The sequence below is a fragment of the Gastrolobium bilobum genome, unplaced genomic scaffold (genome assembly GCF_033153095.1).
Source record: "Gastrolobium bilobum isolate Gb01-03AN ecotype WA unplaced genomic scaffold, APGP_CSIRO_Gbil_v1 utg4315, whole genome shotgun sequence".
In the NCBI taxonomy this organism is placed as follows: Eukaryota; Viridiplantae; Streptophyta; class Magnoliopsida; order Fabales; family Fabaceae; genus Gastrolobium; species Gastrolobium bilobum.
This window is the reverse complement of record NW_026896566.1, coordinates 84,792-104,939: the sequence shown is the minus strand read 5'-3', so window position 1 is coordinate 104,939 and position 20,148 is coordinate 84,792. Positions and strand designations below refer to the sequence as shown.

The 20,148-nt window shown below is 31.6% G+C and overlaps 1 protein-coding gene across 1 annotated transcript; it reads left to right on the top strand.

The window, feature by feature from the left end:
- The first annotated feature begins 306 nt into the window (after window positions 1–306).
- Window positions 307–5,495, top strand: LOC133300610 (uncharacterized). Its single transcript, XM_061500191.1, has 7 exons — window positions 307–410; window positions 1,018–1,160; window positions 1,257–1,310; window positions 2,578–2,651; window positions 4,563–4,680; window positions 4,903–4,961; window positions 5,122–5,495. The coding sequence occupies exons 2-7, from the start codon at window positions 1,056–1,058 to the stop codon at window positions 5,198–5,200; spliced, it is 489 nt and encodes a 162-aa protein (XP_061356175.1). The 5' UTR covers window positions 307–410; window positions 1,018–1,055; the 3' UTR covers window positions 5,201–5,495.
- The last annotated feature ends 14,653 nt before the right edge of the window (window positions 5,496–20,148 follow it).

The window sequence follows — 20,148 nt, the reverse complement described above, 5'->3', positions numbered from 1 at the left end:
AATGACACAACTTATATTCTTTCACTCTCACAAAGAGGTGGGATCAACACCTTTATTTTTTTTTTCAACTATCTCCTTCTTTATCTATCTCTTTCTCTCTCTTAAAATTATATATCTTTAATCTTTAAAATGACACATTTTCGCTATGAATGAGTCCATTATATGAATGACACATTTTCCTTAAAAATATATCTGAATGAGTCCATTATATGTAGTGCAATACGCATCGTTAATTCGTTATGAACAATTTTCAACTCCACATCTCCATCTATACACACCTTCCAACTTTCCTCTTCGATGCCTTTGCTTCTCGATTGAGTCAGTTGCGGTGGTTTTCAGCAAAATGCGTTAGATTTTCCGTTGCTTTGGTTTCTCCATTGAATATCTCACTGTCAAAGGAACTTTTTGAGGTCATTTTCTGTAATATTCCGTCCATTTTGTTGTCTTTTCATTGATCCAAATAACTTCTATTTATTTGTGTTCTTCTTCTTATTCCCTTTTCAAACTAAAAGAAGAAAAAGTGGGGTTGTCGCTTTCTATTGGAAAGTAACTAGATTTGCCGTTATTAAGAATTGCAAATTGAAGGGTTTTAACCAGAACGAAACACTAGTGTTTTTGGAATACCATTTAGCTATGATAAGTTTAGGAAATCATATTTGCAAGAATTGGCAACTAGATGAGAGAAAGTGAATGTACAGCTTCTATTGTGGTTTAGGTTGAGTTTCTTGGATGGTGCCTCAATTAGTTGTTGGCATGTTAGACTTTTTAAGGGAAAGATTAGTAGCATTTTATAAGCCTTATCTGCTCCATTTGGAAAGGAAGGAAGAACAATAAGCATGCTTATGATTAACCACCACCACCCAAGGCCCCAACAATAAAAATGTATACTATGGTATTGAATTTAAAAGTTACATGTATGCTTAGGTTAATTTATTTTATATAACTAAACTATCAAATTTCTTCCTTTTTTATACTTCATTAGACATTGATAATTTTTGCTCTATCTGATTTCTATAGCACCAACTGTGAGCCAAGAAGCCCTCTTCTTACATATAATGTGGAAAAACATCAGTCAATCTTTATCAGGAGCTAATGAAGAGCAAGGCGAGAGCTTGTTGGGTGAGGAGTCTGGTGGTCTCTGCTCTTTGTCTACAACGCAGGTGCTGGCAAAACTTTTCATGCAAATCTTGATGTTTGGGATTTATTGTAATGTGGCAGCTCTAATTTATGCCAGTTTCGGTTTGTTGACTAAGCAGAGAATTTATGGATTTGCTGCTTGTTTGATTGCTGGTCTGGCTTGCATGTTACTGGTGAGAGAAATTTGTGTCCTCATTTTATACGTATGTGTTATTGTGTTTTACTAGCATTGTTGTTTTTAGATTTTAAGTAGTAGAAATTTTAGGAATAAATGAATCCCATATAACCAATTCAGTATATTTGTAATGAAATAATTAGGTTTCGTGCACAGATTTAGTTGAATGGAATATATAAATTATTTTTGTACATACTTAGGCCATTGATATTACAAAAAAAATTTATGCATTGTGGCAATTTAATGATGTTTCTCCTTCATAGGAAATCAGCTATATCCTGTGCTTCACCCAGACAGTAAATACCTAAGATCAGATTTCTTCTGAGATTTTATCTGTAAAAGACAATTTTCCCACTGCCGTAGTTTCATTTTCCTGTTAGGCTTTTGTTTCCATGTCTTTGATACAGTTAGTTTCTTAGCTTTGTTCCACAGAAAAAGCCACATCTTGCAAAAAAGTTAATGGGGGTTGGACCTTAACCATATAATTTTTTCAAGGACCCTGCTTTAGGAGAAAATCATAATTGGGCCATTGCAATGGGGTGGATAAGATACCACTGGCAGAGTGTTGCATCAAATAACCGGAATCACTTAGTGGAAAGATTCAAGTATTGTGGTCATTGTCGAAATTAAAGGAAAGGGTGGAAAAGGAGGAAAAGAGAGAAATAGTATGTAGCACTGAGAATGAGATGTGATGTTAATAGAATACCCTACTAATATCCTTATGTATACTAATAATCTTGGTCAAGTACTAGTGTACTGTAGTACATATAGTGCAAGCCCAGTCGAATAACACCCTTACCATAACAAGACTCCTAACAAATGACTAACAAGTGAGAAATTTCTTTCATCTTCAAGATAATTCGCGATGATTAAGCTGAAGCGAAGAGAATTAGACATTGCAACCTATCACTTTTTTTTAAATAAAAAATGCTGTTCCCTTATTTTTGTTTTCTTTCCTCAGGTTATTTTTTGTTCCTTCTGCTTATGTGTCCTGCATGACTTTCATCATGTCTCCCCCTTATTCATTTGAAGTAGATTTTTACTTCTTATGAGACATTATCTGTGTGCTGCACTTCAATTATTTTGATTTCTATCTGTACTTAGAACAAGAAAGGGATGCAATTTAAAACCCTCTAAGTAACTTATAGTACCTAATGCAAATATATTGATAGTTTGTTCTCTAATAATTTTGAAATTTTAGCAACCTCAAGTAAATTGTGTTGATAACTTAAAATACTTAATTTTTTTTGTTTTCTATTTTGCAGTCAATGATTGTTTTTGCCAAACCCATTAAGTTTGCAGTATTGTTCACCTTCGGCAACCTGTTAGCAGTTGGAAGGTAGACTCAATTTCCCCCTTGTTGACCTATGATAGTTTAAGAAATAACTTTTCCCAAGCTACATACACATGCAACTTAACATTTGAGGTGAGAGTATTGTGGGTAAATCCAGTTTGATGTCTGTACGACCATTAACAAATTCTAATTGTTTTCATGCATAAAACCATCCCCCACCAATTAATTTGGGATAAAGGTGTAGTTGATGTTGATGTTGATGTTGATAAAACCATCCCCCACACCGTAATAAAATAATATGAAGAGAAGTGATGCCACCTAAATAGTTCAGTATGTTTCCTGCAAATCTTTTTCTGCCTCCTTTGTCCTCTTCACTGTTAGAGCTCTTTCCTCTCTTTTTCCATTGTCTTTATTAATTGGGCTGATTTTTTTATTTTTTATTTTCCTTCTTTTCTTCTAATATGTTTCTTTTCATTCCCCTTATTTTCATCTAATATGTGCTTCAATTTATTTCTGATTTATAAACATGGTTAGTACATGAGTGCAGTAAATTATATACACTAATTACAGACACTATTTCCTATACCTCTACAGATTACAGTATCTAGTAACAAGGTGAAGAATAAATTTGTACAATGTACATGAGAAGCATGAGAATCACATATTTAATTCTAACGCTCCCCCTCAAGTTAGAGCATATTTGTCATATGCACCAAGCTTGTTACAAATAAAATCAACCCAAGGTCTGCTGTAGGATTCGATAAATATATTTGCTAACTGTTCGTTGGAGTAGACAAAGCCAGTTGTGATTTCGCATGAAAGAACCTTTTCTCTGATAAAATGTGCTGTCAATCTCTATATGTTCTTTGGTACTTTCATGAAAAAGTAGATTAGAAGCAATATATAAAACAGTTTGATTGTCACAAATTAATTTCATTTTCTTGATGTTCCTCCATTTAAGCTGCTGTAGCAATTGCTTCAGCCTTGTAAGTTCGCAGGTTGCTGCTGCCAAATTTGCACTGATCTAGTAGTGACTATGTTTTATTTCTTACTCCTCCATGAGATTAGGCTTCCTTCAACAAAAACAATACCGTGAAATTGATCTTTTATCTGATGGCATACTCGCCCAATCAGCATCAAAATAGCCAACAACTTCAGCGTTGCCTTTGTTTTCATAAAGTAACCCTTCCCCTGATGCACTCTTGATGTATCTTAGAATGCAAACCATGGCATCCCATTGACTATCACAAGGAGCATTTAGAAACTAGCTTGCCACATTTACAACTAAAGTAATGTCTGGTCTAGTTATTGTGAGGTAGTTGAGTTTATCAACAATACATTTATATCTGCCAAGGTTTGTTAGTCACTCCCATTGACCGAGCAGTTTGACAGAGTATTACTGGGACAACATTCTAGCAAGCCTATTTCCTTAAATATGTCTAAGGCATACCTTCTACGGTTGGGCTGGTTGGCAATTCATGGGGTCGATTGGAGGTTGCTGATGTAAAATATTGCTGGAAAAAGTTGTCAATAGTAGAGGATGGTGCTGGAAAGAGCAGTTGGTTGAAGCACAGCTGTACAGCACAGTGAAGAGGAGGATGTTCTGTTAGACTACTGATACCATGATAAAGTAAGAAAGGGTTTGAGGAATTGTGTGTATCAACACAACTAATTTGATTTATACAAAGTTCGTACATAAGTGCAGTAATTATAACACAAATTACAGACACTAATTCCTATATAATCTATAGATTACCAATATCTAGTAACTAGAAGAACAAAGCAATACAATCTACATGAGAAGCGCAATCATGTGCTTAATTCTAACATTGAGTATATATGCTATTGTCGCAGATTGGGTCTTTTTTTCTTTCTTTCTTTGTTTTTTTTTCCTGGTCTTCTAATTTTCTGGATTTAGTTCAGTAGACCTCCAACTTTGTTTTATATATCTGGCAGTACAGCCTTTCTTCTTGGACCTGCGCAACAATTGGGAATGATGTTTGAACCTGTTCGTGTTTTTGCAACAGCCATATACCTTGGCTGTGTTGTTGTAGCACTTATTTGTGCTCTCTTGGTAAGCCCTACTCTTTTGATCTCCATAAGGTCAATATATGAAAGCTCATATTTCCTGAGTATATTAATAACTGGCATTCTTTAATGATCTCATGACTTGCAAATCTTTTTAAAGTGAGAGTAGTGAGGAAATTTGAACAATCTTTCCAGCTGTCTCAATATTTGATGGCCCCAGCCTTTCTTATTTGGATGGATAACTGTATCCATTTTTCATTTTTTGTAGATCCATAGCAAGCTATTGACCATAATTGCTATCATAATTGAGATTGGTGCCCTAATTTGGTAAGTTTTCCTTCAACAGCCCTGTTTGCTGACATAAATTTGTGACTTGAAAACCATATCTACAAATTAAGAACATTTGAAAATAAGTCCTATACTCCTATTCAAAGCATGTTTATTTTTTACTTATATGTATTTCATTAATAGTTCCAAATTGTTACAGGTACAGCCTGAGTTATATACCTTTTGCTCGAAGAATGGTTTCTGATTTGATGATCCGATTATGTGATACAGAGCTTTAAAAAAAAAAAATGCAATCCAAGGTTGTTTCATGTTTTCTCTAGTATACATGGTTGCTCGGTGTTTTCGAGTTGGCAGCATTACTGATTGATATAAAGTTCAGATATTAGCTTTTGCGCCCCATGGAACTTCTTGCTGGCCTTTATGAGAAATTTGTGTTCATGTCCCAATTCTTTCCCTTTCCCTTGAAATATTGAATTAAAAATTTGTTACACGGTTATTGAAAAGGTTACAAACAAAATGTGATTATATTTAGTGTTCAGGAGTTGCTTAGCATGTACCCCCAAATCTTATAAAACGCGGAACTTATATTCTTTTGAAAATTCAAAATCTTGATCGTTGATAGGGCAAATTTTTTGAATTTGTTATGTGTATCATGTTCAAATATTTTTTAAATATTTAAACGACTACATACTATATGCCTACTTAGTAATGGTTTACGTCAATTAGAGAATATATATTAAATAATGGAAAATATAAGAATCATGTTGAAGGAATGACACTGTTCATTCCTGCAACAAAGATCCGGCAACATATCTTGAGGATATGGCGCCGTATCCTGATTTTGATTTGACTTTTTTTTTTTAAACGTGAGACCCACACTTGATTTGTGTGTGCAGAAAAATGATCTTGTCATATGACATGACAAAAAGCGAACCCTTAAATAATTACTTGATTCTTTACTTGCGTTAACCATGAGCAGTTGCATTTTTTTAGTTTTTTTGCATGTGGAAGGGAAAGGAGAAAATAAGGAACTGAATAAGTGTCTTTGTGTATGTATAGGGCCTCGTTTTGTTGGGCCAGTTCATTCAAAAGAAAAGCTCTTTTGCCAGTTACCCAAGTCTTACAATTCAGCAGTGAGTTTAGAAATAGGATCTGCATTTAGTGCATACACTGGTTCCAGGTTAAGCTTTTGGAATCCCCAGGCATGGTTTTAGGAGAAGCTCATGGTTTGGAAGTTTCTAAAACTAAATCAAATATGCTATTATTCTTGCAGCTGGCTAAATAAAAGTCACAGCAAAATATTAACTCATTTCTTTACCTTAAACTCGAATTTAATAGGCACAGTAACAATAGATGGCCTCTGAACTTTAGCCCAATAGGTTCTCTGTATGTCCACCCAATAGTCCAGGGCTTAAGCCTAAAATATCATTTGATCTGACCCCAAAATTTTGAGTTTAAACAATTTCAGCTAAATTCTCACTTGAGCTGTATTCCCAAGAAGAAGAAAAAAAAAAAGATGAAAAGAGAACGTGGTGACCGGTGGGTGTGCTCAACCTAACTGAATCTTCAACTAAACATGTTCCTTTTCACATGGTTAACTGAAGAATGGTTACTCTTTATTCTTATGATAATGTTAGAGATCATTAATACTTGCTTTGGAAATACTAAGCACTTTTAAACACACAATTTTCTTTTGGTTGGTCAAGCACACATTAGAACATTGTAATTTCAAGGTTGATGGACTGAAAATGACATGTCCTTTTAGCATGTCCATCAATCATTAAGTGCCCCCTGTTTTGTGTTAGCTTCATGTCACCCTCTTTCTATTATGTTTGCTGGGTGCTCGTGGCTGTTGTTGCCACCTACCATACCATCTATTGGATTTATATTTTTATTATAATATTAATATTAAAATTGCTGAATATATTAAGTTATTGATACAAAATACCAACCATGCTAATTCCCCTTATCAATGATTATTAACCCATCAAGCCCAAGAGTTAGGTAGAATAGTTCAATCCTTATCACCCGTTGTATAGTTGCTTTCTTTTCCATATTTGTCAATTATCAATAATCCTCCTCTACAGTAAAGGAAAAGGTTGTTGAACTTTTTCATTCTCTTTTTCCCTTTTATTTTCTTTTTCCGCACTATAAAAATAGATCTGCTTAAAAGTTGATTTTTTTTTTTTTTTTGTAAGCATGAGTTAATCATACTGATTCCTAATATTTTTTATAAATTCCTAAAAGTGTTTTTTTTTAAATGATTATTTTGAAAATTGAAGCTTAGCACAACTTTCCTGGCGAAAAGGATTCCAGTGGCTCATTTTCAATTGGGAAAATTTGGTAATTATGTATCCTTTTATCTATGTCTATAAATCTTGTTAGAATCTCATTTATTTAATGTAAAAAATAAAATACCCAAATTTCACATAATTTAAATTTTTAAAAGATTCATCTCCGTTACTTAAACATGTAACACATTTTTTTTAGTGAATCCTGTTAAATAAAATATGACATGGTCAGGTGAGAAAATCATAATTATACAAAGATGAATTAATGTTGATAAAAAAATATTAAAATAGATAGTTATAAAATTATCACCGTCAATTTATTTTTATATGATTTTGATTTTCCATCATGTTTTATTTTTTATTTTTTTTGATAACATACCATCATGTTTTATTTAATATGAAAGGATTCTTTGCTCTATCTTTTTTTGTTATCTTATTTTATTTCCTCATGGAAATAAGGTTAAGGCAAGGAAATGCGCGCGAGATAAATTAGTCAGGAAGTACACCTAACAACTAACTAAATGTGAAGTGAGTTTATATGAAAATATCTTCAGGTAGGTATATTTTTTTTATTAAATTTGAAAATAAAAAATTTAAAAGAAATAATATAACTGACTCTTTTTTTCATTTTGTCCACTCTTTTATAGTTATTGTCATCTAAATCTCACTTTTTTGTGTTTTTAACAAAGGAGTACATACTTATATAATATTAAAAGATATGCGGTTATATACATCGAGAATTATTACGTAATTTCTTTCATTTTTTTTTCCATAAATTTTTAGACTTATTTTTGTCTTTTGTAATTTTAAATATACGGCCATCTTATGCATTTTATCTCTTCGTTTTAATGGCTTTCTAAATTTTCTCTTTCTCTTTCCTTAGTCTCTAATCTATTTTACGAGTATCTTCCTAGCATAGTTATACCGCACTTACTATGAATGTGAATCTTGTGTATTGAAAAGAATATGGAAGATCATTGACTCCGGGAATAATCATTGGTGTTAGGTTTATAGCAAAACACAAATAAACAATTTTAATGAAAATCTGAGCCATTGGCTTCATAAAATGTCATAGTCACTAATTAACTGCACATGAAAGTTTCTAAACACATTTCTAATATATTATACTAAAATAAGATGAATCAGAACCAAATTTGGTTTTGACTAAGCAATTGTAACAAACCAAGGCAGCGGACACCAACTTGATAGTCCATAGTCCATACAGGACAAGTGATAAGGGCATAGAAATAGACAAACTGAGTTCTTTCATTTATTATTAATTACTAATAATACAATTGGGTTGGTGAAATAGTTTATTTCCCTAATGATGATTAATTAAGACACTACTTTTCTGATACAATTTTTTAAATCAAAAGAGAGTGGTAAGCACATGCACCTTAATTTCTTGCTCATTCAAACGTTCCCAGCTACCCACACAAATACACAATGATAGTAAATGGTGAATCACCTACTAATAACCAACCTACCACCACCTACTCAATATTGAGCCTTGCCCTTAGTCTAATAATTTTAGGTTTTATCACCAATCACTTGATCAATTAATGGTATGAGATTATTACATCTTAACCAGTAGTTTTAAATTCGAGTTTTAAGTATACAACTGTATTAAAATTTTAGTAGAGAAAGTTTTTCGTGCATATAATTTTACCCGACTCAGGTTGAATTAATCGATTAATTGATGAACCCGTGAAGAAATTAAAAAAAAAATCCAGATTTTAAACAACAATTATTATACATGGTTCTAGGTTTCCACAAAAATATGGCAAAAACAGTTAGGATTCCGTTTTGTTTTAATGTAATTTTCCTCTAGAAAGCATGAGAGTGGGTTGGTACCCATATTATGATGGTTCGTTTATCCATTATTGAATTGTTTAAAAGAATATTGTTTAGTTGTTTAATCCACAAACGAATCAAGAAAGCACTTTCAAGAAATTTAATAAAGTCATCTATTTGCTTTTCGATGGGGTCTGGATTAATTTCTACCATCTATCATTTGACTAAATCTGATTATCTTGGAACAAATCTATACTTTTGACAAATTAAAATTTCTAAAGCCATCTCCTTTTTGTTTGTCACGCCAATATAATATCAGACATCCACTTATTTCATTTTGTCGATTTTTTCTACTTTCGCATCTTCTAAAAAATGGTACATTTTTCAGATACCATTTTTTAATATAGGAGAGTTTATATAATTATTAAAATGTTAATGGGAAGGGATTCTGTTTGTTTGTTTTCTCTAATTTGCCTTTTTCTCTTTCTTCATTTCAAACCACAGTGACTATCAAGGACTTTAAATGTAAGCAAAAATAAATAGTTCTTAAGAAAAAAGTGTACACACACTCACAAGTGAAGAATATGTCTCCATTACTTAATGGAGCATTCTACTTTTTTTATAAAGAAAAACGTTTCAGGTGAAGGAGGCTTAACGAATTTAAATTTAAATCATGCAATTGTCATTATTAGAAGGTCAACTTATAAGTAAATAATTCCTAACAATCTGAACTTATCAGCCTTGCAATTATACACTTTACTCGGTGAATTATCAAATATAGCAATATTTCATATGTAAATAATTCTGAGAAAATGGGGTGAGCAAAATTTATTTTCAACATTTGATACGAGGAAACTAAAAATAATATTAGGAGACTTTTTTTTCCATTTTACACATATTCCTAAACGAAAATAATATCTAATACATGGTATTTTTATTTTTCATAGCATCAGTATAATTAACTCAATATTTCCGAACAAATTTAAATCTACCAAATATCTTTTCGTAATTTATACAGGAAAAAAAAATTCCACCATATTTCCATAATTTTTTTTTTCTGTTAAAAAAAATATTTCCTCTAACAAATGTTCCTTAAGTTCCGTAAATATGGTCACGATGTAAAGCTGACTCAGTTAATATCAATAGCTATATTAAAGTGAAATCGTCAAACACATTTTAATGTTATACCATATTAAGTATGGGGTTTATATTTGTCATTTAAGATGACACAACTAATGTTGTTAAAATCAAGATCTTAAGTAAAATCAGATGGGGATTAAAAAATCGTAAAATGTAAAATCGTAATGTAAAAAAATCGTAAAAGCGTTTGGAATATTAGTAAAATCGTTTTGATGAAAAAAAATTGTAAAAACGTAAAATCGTAGTGATAAATCGAGATTTTAACAACAATGGACACAACAAACTTTACTACACACATAATATTTTATGGGGTCCACACTTTTTGAAGAAAAAAAAATTACAACACGCAAAACGAATCTCTATAACATTACATAATCACTTTTCCTACAACATAACTCTTATAAAACCCATTAAGTATTACTTCAAAGTTTCTCAAATCATCTAATGTCACCTAACATTAATTAGGTGCTAATGTCTCCTTCTCTAAGCAAACTTAAAAGTTCATTGGTTCCTACATGTCAACTAACTTATAATCTAGGATTTGTTTGGTGGAGACTATAGAATAAGAACAAATAAGATAAGAGATAGATAAGAGAGTTAATAAGAATAGGAAAATATACAGACTTGATAAGCACATATCATGTTCTATTTTTAATATGTACTAGATTAATAATATAATAAAATTATGTTATCCTATCATGTATTTGATGTAAATTAGATATCATCAGGATATGATATAAATAGATTAAAATATCTTTTATAACAAAATATCATATAATTTATTAAAAATTTATTTTTTAAATATTTTAATTTTACTTATACAATTCTAAAAAAATTTAAACAAAATATTTTAAATTAGTTTTCTATTCAGGTTGCACTTTTTTTATTATTTGGATTTTTTCACTTTTTTATTTTTCTTTTAAATTTAGTTCTTAAATTACTTATATTTGAAGACTATTTGTTTTAATTTCTAAGCAGTAGCACACAACACACTACTCGTTTCCTTTTTCTTTTCTTTTCTTTTTTCCCTTTTTTTTTTGTCTGGTTTTCTCGGGAAATTTTTTGCATCTGCAGAAGGAGATGAGTAGGTCTGCGAAAGGGCATAAAGAAGAATTGGGCGATAAGAGTTATTAACTGGAAACAGCTCTTCCTCACTCGACAAAGGTTTCTCTCTCTATGCTTCAGTGGTTTGGTTGTGCAACACCCAATAGGGTTTCACGTTTGATTAATTGATGGGTGTCTCAAATTTCTTGGGTTGAAATTAAAGAAGATGACTTGCTAGGGCACATTTGATTTGAGCGTTCAAAGGGCGCTGTGGATGGGAAGGGGTTTGGGCAAAGAGAAGGTTGCTTTCATTTTTTAGGGATGAGTTGGGCAAAAACATTAAATTTTGCTATCCTATTGTTTCTAATCCAAGCCCTTCTGGGATAAGTTATCAGGTTTGGGCAAAATAAAATAAGGATATCTGATAATTTTATCCTATCTATTGACCTCACCAAACAACTAAAAAGAACACGATAGAATAAACTATTCTATCATATTCTTCTTATCAAGTGCATCATGTTGGGTATGGTTCATAATTCGCATGCTGATGAGGACTCTAGTTGTCAGAGTCAGCAGAAAGGCAACTGGGGTCCCGCAGAGGCTAGGTATTGTTGTGGCCTCTGATTTATTATAATTTTTTTAGCAATTTGGGCTTGGGTCCATGAATAGCTGTTATTAGGGTTTTCTAATCTTATTTATATTTTTCTTGTAAACCGAGTGACTTGTAACGAGTGGCGGTGAGGTGAATATAATACAGACAAGCTGGACGTATCCTATATTGGATGAACTAGGATAAATCGTTGTGTCTACTCTCTCTTTCTTTTTCGTTTTTGATTTGTGTGATTGTCGATTTCCAACGTATCAAACATATTAGCGTACACAACACCAAGTAAAATCTACGTTTTGTTTAATATTATATAAAACCATTAATATAATATAAATCTGAATTTTCATTGGAGAATTAACTTTCGATATTTAGCTAATCATTTATATTTATCAGGAAAGAATGTGACTATAGTCACTATATTAACTAATGCTCTCCGGTTTAATTTTGAAATTCACTAATGCTTTGTTGGTATAGTTTACTAACTTTAGATTAAGCAATGAATGAAGGTTTCTTCATTTCTCAGAGTGTCTCTTAGAATGAGGGAAAGAGTATAAGGGATTGAGGGCCCAAACCACAAATTAAGCTCCTCAACGAACCAAACGGCCAAAGCATATCAATCATTTTTAAAGTTTAACTAAACCAAACCCCTCATCATCCTTTAAACCCCAAACTAATTAACTAAGCATCTAAATGGAACAAAAGATGTGAAATATTGTCAACATATAAGCACAAATGCATGACAAACGCGAATTTTGTAGAACTCTTGGACTTTCATATAGTTGGGATAATCAAGTGTGATGAATCACATATTGGTTGATAATAGGCTAAATGGATATAAGTGGAGGACCCATGGAATCAATATCTTAATGTTTTAGGTTGTGACATGGTGGCGTATCCACTTGATCTGGTTCATCTAGCCATGGGCTCATCCTGGACACTAAGTGAGTCTGACACCATGTCACAACCCAAAATCTTAAGACATTGGATTTATGGATCTTTTTACTTATGTGTTTTACTTACTCATTACCAATTAATGTTGGACTCATCACACTTAAATATCTCAACAATCTCCCTCTCAAATATGAAATCCAACATTGGTATAGTCTTCTTCAACCGAGTATCTATTTCCAAATAGTCAACTCGCCCTTAGCCAAACACCTGGCTAGCCTGAGCCCAACCCTGGCTCTGATACCACTGTAGACAGGTTCATGGAGAGCCCGTGGTAGAGAACCATCATCAATGGGCTAAGCTAGGTCAATCACATCAAGTGGATCTGACATCATGTCACAACCAAAACCTTAAGGCATTGGGTTTATGGGTCATCCCACTTATATCCATAGTTTACTTAGCCCATTACGACACAATATAAGACTCGTCACACTTGAATACCCAAACAATCTCACTCTCAAGTGTGAAACATACCATTGATACGCTTCCCTTCAACCGAGCAACCCAGGGTCAAATACTCAACCCGCCTCTAGCCAATCATCATACTAGTCCAAGCCCAACTTGGTTTTGATACCACTGTCTGGCGGGTCTATGAAAAACCCATGGTGAGAGGACTACCATCAATAGACTAAGGCTACACCATCATATCAAGTGGGTGGAACAACATATCACAATCCAAAATCTTAAAGCTTAGGTTGTGACATATATGATGTCAAATCTACTTAATATGGATGATTTAACTTAATCCATTAATAATCGTTTCGCCACGAACTTCCCCTACATCAGTTGGACCCATATTGCAATTCAGCAACCAACGGTGTCGTGTCGTATACGCCGCAACACCATGTGATCATGTTGACAACTATCATAAAGACAAATAAGCTTCATAAGAATGGTCGATTAGTTCAATGTCATCGCTACAAATTCCAAGTCATCTATGGATAGTATAGCCAAAAGCATTTATCAAAATCATTGTTTATATATGAAGACATTTAACTGCTTCGAGATGCCGCACATGCACTATGGTCCAAATTGTGCATCTTTTCTTTCCTTTCTTAATTGCAATATGTGACCGAACATGACATGGATTTAATACTGCAAATTGTTTTTCCTTTCCTTCCGTTGACCAACGATATTTAAAAGTTGGGATCATGTAAATTTCATGTAAGTCATACATTATTAAAATAACATTAAGTTAATATAAGAATATTAAATAATAAATTCTACTAGTTCGATGACGACAATTGAATTGACAAAAAAGAATTAATTAAGAAGTAAGTCATTGTGGGTTTAAATCATATAGCTCTCTCTTTGTCTATATATATTAAAAAAATTAAATATCAGAAATATTAATTTGGAGACTAAATTAATATTTTAAGATTTATTGAGAGATTAAATGGACATTGATAATTTCATACAAATTCAAACCTATTCCCAAAAAGCTAAAAAAAACTTTTATGAATAAAAAAACATTTTTCAAAATTATTCAGACAAACTAGACATGCACTAAATTATTGTATACAATAAAAAACAGAAAATGTTTGCTTTTGAGTAATTATTTGGTGAAAAAAAGTTTTTTTATGATAGAAGCTTTTTTTTTTGGCAACATGTTTGGGTTGTTTAACAAAAAAAATGCTGATTAGCTATTATTTCATCATTTTACTTGTAATTTGTTTTGATTGTATCGAAGTTGTGGGAAATAATATTGTTTTGCCTTCGACCATATAATTTTTTCAAAAGTTTTGGGAAATAATATAATTATTCCTTCAACCAAAAATTTAGGAAATTAAATTTATAAGTCATTTTATTTATATTATTTTCACTTAATTTATTTTTAATGAATATATGACTTTACTAGTCATACTTGAAAGCGGAAGAAAGACATATAAGTAGGAGTGTAGGTTAGGTATCCATTTTTCTGTTGAAACGGACTGAAAAACCTATGACTTGGAAGATCTTTCGTGCGAGATTTACATTAGGTTAAATTCGCAGGTTCATCCCTTAGATTATTAATTTATTATTTAAAATTGTAGCCATTTAAGAAAATTAATTGTTAACTCGAGAGAGGTATTTTATAATGGAAACGGATCCATTTATTATCAAAAAAATTTACCATTCTTATAATTAATTATTTAATTACCGTTAATTTTCGTCAATATAACAGTTATAATTTATCAAAAATTAATAATATTTATTGAGTCACACTTATTAATTAATTATTAATTCTCAATAAATTATAACTGTTTGATTAACGAAAATCAACAGAAATTAAATTGGCTGTAAGAATGATAAATTTTTTCGATGGTAAATATATTGACCCCTTTTCTAATTAACAAAAATATAATTTTGATATTTCGATCCATGAATGTTGCGGGGAATGTTAGAATAAATCTTATAGCGGACTCTCACTAATTGATTATCTATTGAATTTAATAAAAGTAGATTAATAGTTAATCTAAATGGGAGAAAGAATAGCCTAAAATTGATCTAAACATTTCGACCTATTCAACCTTATTTGGGTTGGTGTGCGTGTGTCGAGCAATAATTGAAGTGTCCTTAATTATTGGTCCATGATGGGAGGACTAACTTGAGTTGACAAGTTGACAATATATATTGGACAGATTATATTTAACTATAAATTTGTTTATGTATTTTTGAAAGTATAAAAATACAAAAATATACTTCCCAAATTATATAGGTGAGTTTATAAATAAAAAATTTATAAATATAATTAATATATATATATGAAAAATGGATCTTTCTGCACTCTAACTACAAGTACTTTACCCATTGACAATCGCATTCGACCTCGAGACCAGAAGAAAAAAAACTAATATTTCAAAGAATTTACCCAGCCTATATGTATTCTATAAACATATATTAATTGTCTCTTAATTGTCTTACATAGAGATATTAGAGTATGCTTGGATGAGAATTTTGTTTTTCTTCCAAATATGATTTTGTTACAGTCAAACTCAGGGACATCCACTATATTGACACGTTTGTGACTAAAAAATATCGGTATACCAGGTGTTAATTAAATTTTGTCAAAATGTCACATCACATTGTTATAATTTTTTTTTTATTATTTTATGAATTGTTGGTTTGTTTAAATAGTGAGTTGTGAGTTGTGAGTAGGGGTGTTAACGGGTGTGCCGAGCCGAGCTTTGGTCTTAAAAGGCTAAGCATGTGTTTAAATGTGCTGATCTTACCAAGCCTGTTACCTGTTACGAATATAATTATCGGCATGTGGCTTACCTTATTTACAAAAAAATAAAAGCCTGTTAGAAAAAAAAATAAGACAACAAAAATTTATCCAAACAGAATATACAATCAACAACACTAGTAATTCTATAAATATTCATAAATTCAATGTATATCCAAACAGCATAATATAGAACAAAATCATTCAAAAAGTCTGTTTAACTAATAAAATAGGGGTGAAATGGATTGAGAGGAGAGAGAGGGCTATTACAAATAGTATAAAAAATATAAATAAAAATAAAAATTAATATACTAGGTCAGCTTGAAAGGCTCTAAGGCCGAGCTTTTGAATTGGAGCCTGGGGCCTTTTTACTAAACGAGCTTTTATACAAGTTCAAGCCTGGTTCTAACAACCAATACTAGGCATGTAAGCTCAAGCCTTCACGAGCCGAGCCAAGGGCCCCTGAAAGGCCCCTGACTCATTTATCACCCTTAGTTGTGAGTAGTTATTTTGTTTGTTTTGTTAGGCATGAACTATTAGTGGAGTAGTGTTAGTGGGTAGTTATTTTGTTGGTTTGTATTATTTATTTAAACCTTGAACTATTGAAGAGAAGAATTATTTGGAAAAAGCACTCTGTGCAAGAGGTCATGCTTCCTCAGTAAAGCCATTTGAGGTCAGGCTTTCTCAAAAAAGTCAAATTTCCATTTTTATTTATTGTGTTCGTAACAATTGGTATCAGAGCCAGACACAAACACCACACATGAAGAAACGATTGGAAAAACTAAAAGACGTGATTTTGTCTTTGGCAAAACAATTTAAGGATATGCTTACCAAACTCTCCAATCGGCTAGGTGTTCTAGTACCAACCACCAAACTATCTCAATTCCATTGTTCTCATTTCATACTTGAGACTTCCACACTCAAACATTTATATCTTTCTCTCTCCACCAAACAAGCAACTCCCCTCAACATTACCATTAAAAATTTAAATACGGTCAAAGTACCTCAATCAAATAATGCCCCTCAATCAAGACCCCACTTTGGTTTAGACATGGAATATCCAATGAGAAATTCAATTCTAAAATTCTTTGAGAAGAAGAAAGAAAGAGTTGTGGCAAGAGGACATTTTCCAATCAATAGCAAAGGAGAGGCGGACATGGATATTAAAGATGATTCAATTACTTGATCTTTATTTTACTCTTGAGGACAAGAGTAATTTTTAGGGGGAGGGAATGTTACAAATTTTTTTTATTATTATTATTTTATGAATTGTTGGTTTGTTTAAATAGTGGGTTGGTACCGGGTAGTTATTTTGTTAGGCATGAAGTATTAGTGGAGCCTATCTAGTATTAGTGGGTAGTTATTTTGTTGGTTTGTATTATCTATTTAAACCTTGAACTATTGAATAAAGTTGATGAGAAGAATTATTTGGAAAAAGCACTCTGTGCAAGATGTCAGGTTTCTTCAGTAAAGATTTTTGAGGTCATGTTTCCTCGATAAAGTCAAATTCCCATTTATTTATTGTGTTCAACACATGTTCTTGCTACGCCACTCAGCGAGAATGGACTGGACACGTGGTAGTATAGGCTTGGCCAACCATTCTCGCTGAGCCGCCCAGTGAGAATGGCAGAATGTTGACACGTGGCAAAAATACAGGCATTCTCGTTGGGCAGCACAACGAGATTAGCCACCTGAACAGCTTTTGCAAAGAATGTCTGTACTTTTATCACATGTCTGCCTGTACTTTTACCACTCATCCTGCCATTCTCGCTAGACTGTTCAACGAGAATGGTTGGCATGCAAACACTGTCACGTATTAGTCCATTCTCGATGGATGGTATAGCAAGAATGTGACGTGTTATTTTGACAAAAAATTTCCTAACATGACAATCCGATCAACTTTTGTCTAAAAGATGACAAAATATTCACTGTCTCTCAAACTCACATTCACAGTCAGTGTTTATGTTGTTTAGCAAAATATCCATTTGCCAACTTTCAACGTGGTTTTGGGTTGAAACCATGGTTTGAAATGAAGCAACTTTATGTCACTTTTCCATTGAGAAATTTCTTTTGTCTTGAAAAGACAAATGTTCCCAATATAACCTTTTTTTTTGGTAATTCCCATTATAACCTTTTTAATCCGTCTATTTTCGTTCACTTCACTTATTATATAGACTTTTCAAGTTTCAAGTTTCTTCTACCCAGTCTAACTTTTTCTTACATTAAAAGTAATATTATATAATAAACTACTTGTTATATAAATAATTTAAGAAATAGATATTTTTTATATTGTAAGAGATAATTTTATACTTTATACACACATAAAAGCATATGAGACCTATGTAAGACCATATAAAAAGAACAGAGAAAAAAAATGGGTACCACATATTTTTTTTTTGTGAACAGGAGATAAAATTATCTTTTATAACATGAAAAACATAAATCTTATAAACTAATAATATAATTATGTTGAATCTGGTATACTTTTATTTATTATATGAAAAAATTCAATTAAATTATAAATTTTTGAAATCACTAGTTTTGAAAAACTAAAATATCAAGATAATTTTTTTTTAATTTAACCAAAATGTCAAAAGTAAAAAATAATAATTTAATAACATTCACTTAAAACATACCTAGCTAAAAAACACCAAATCAAATCAAAAGATAGTATGAATGCTAAATATATAAAGTGGTTAATATTTCTCATATTGTAGGAGATTTTTTTTTCTTAAATATATAAAAGTGTGTGGAGCTCATAGAGGAGAATAGAGAAAAGGAAAAAAATATGGACTCCACTTATTTTTATGTGTGTGTAGAAAATTCATACAACATAAGAAACAATAAAGTCATATATAAATTCATGTCCTTTTAGATAATTACACATTTAAAAGTAATTTTGACCAATACTATTGATTCAAACAATATTTAGTTAAAATTACTTCTTTTTTTAGTGGGTAGTTAAAATTACTTTTCAAACAAAGATATGAAAACATAAAATACTATTTTCAATCAAAATCAAATTTTGTAAAATGGAGTTCTTCCAAAATCAATTTTACAAACAATGCTGCAACGACACACTTATTCTATGTCATTGATTGCTTTGTCGGTATAGTTTACTAACTTTAGATTAAGCAGTGAATGAAAGTTTCTTCATATCTCAGGGTGTCTCTTAGAATGAGTGAAAGAGTATAAGGGATTGAGGGCCCGAGCCACAAATTCAGCTCCTCAACGAACCAAACGGCCAAAGCATATCGATCATTTTTAAAGTTTGACTAAACCAAACCCCTCATCATCCTTTAACCCCAAAACTAATTTACTAAGCATCTAAATGGAACAAAAGGTGTGAAATATTGTCAACATATAAGCACGAATGCATGACAAGCGCGAATTTTATAGAACTCTCTTGGAATTTCATATTGCAATTTAGCAACCAACGGCGTCGTGTCGTGTCGTATACGCTGTAACACCATGTGATGATGATGACAACTATCATAAAGACAAATAAGCTTAATAAGAATGGTCGATTAGTTCGATGTCATCACTACAAATTCCAAGTCATCTATGGATAGTATAGCCAGAAGCATTTATCAAAACCATTGTTTATACTTTATATATGAAGACATGTAACTGCTTCGAGATGCCGCACATGATCTATGGTCCAAATTGTGCCTCTTTTCTTTACTTCTTAATTGCAATATGTGACCGAACATAACATGGATTTAATACTGCAAATTGTTATTCTTTTCCTTCCGTTGACCAACGATATTTAGAAGTTGGGATCATGTAAATTTCGTGTAAGTCATACATTATTAAAAAAACATTAAGTTAATATAAAAATATTAAATAATAAATTGTACTAGTTCGATGATGACAAATGAATTGATAAAAAAGAATTAATTAAGAAGTAAGTCATTGTGGGTATAAATCATATAGCTCTCTCTTTGTGTGTGTGTGTGTGATCCTTAAAAAAATTTAAATATCAGAAATATTAATTTGGAGACTAAATCATATAATCATTTTCGACGAATTTTTCCGTCGTTAAATGGACATTGATAATTTCATAAAAATTCAAACCTATTCCCAAAAAGTTAAAAAAAAACTTTTATGAATAAAAAATATTTTTTCAAAATTATTTAGAAAAACTAGACATGCACTAAGAAACAGAAACATGTTTGCTTTTGAGTAATTATTTCG

Bases quoted from the DNA above. Each gene is read 5' to 3' on its own strand.
- LOC133300610 (XM_061500191.1), top strand. From the start codon at position 1,056: ATGTGGAAAAACATCAGTCAATCTTTATCAGGAGCTAATGAAGAGCAA. The intron at 1,161-1,256 runs GTGCTGGCAAAA...TTGACTAAGCAG, and splicing joins GCTCTTTGTCTACAACGCAG to AGAATTTATGGATTTGCTGC. The intron at 4,681-4,902 runs GTAAGCCCTACT...CATTTTTTGTAG, and splicing joins CACTTATTTGTGCTCTCTTG to ATCCATAGCAAGCTATTGAC.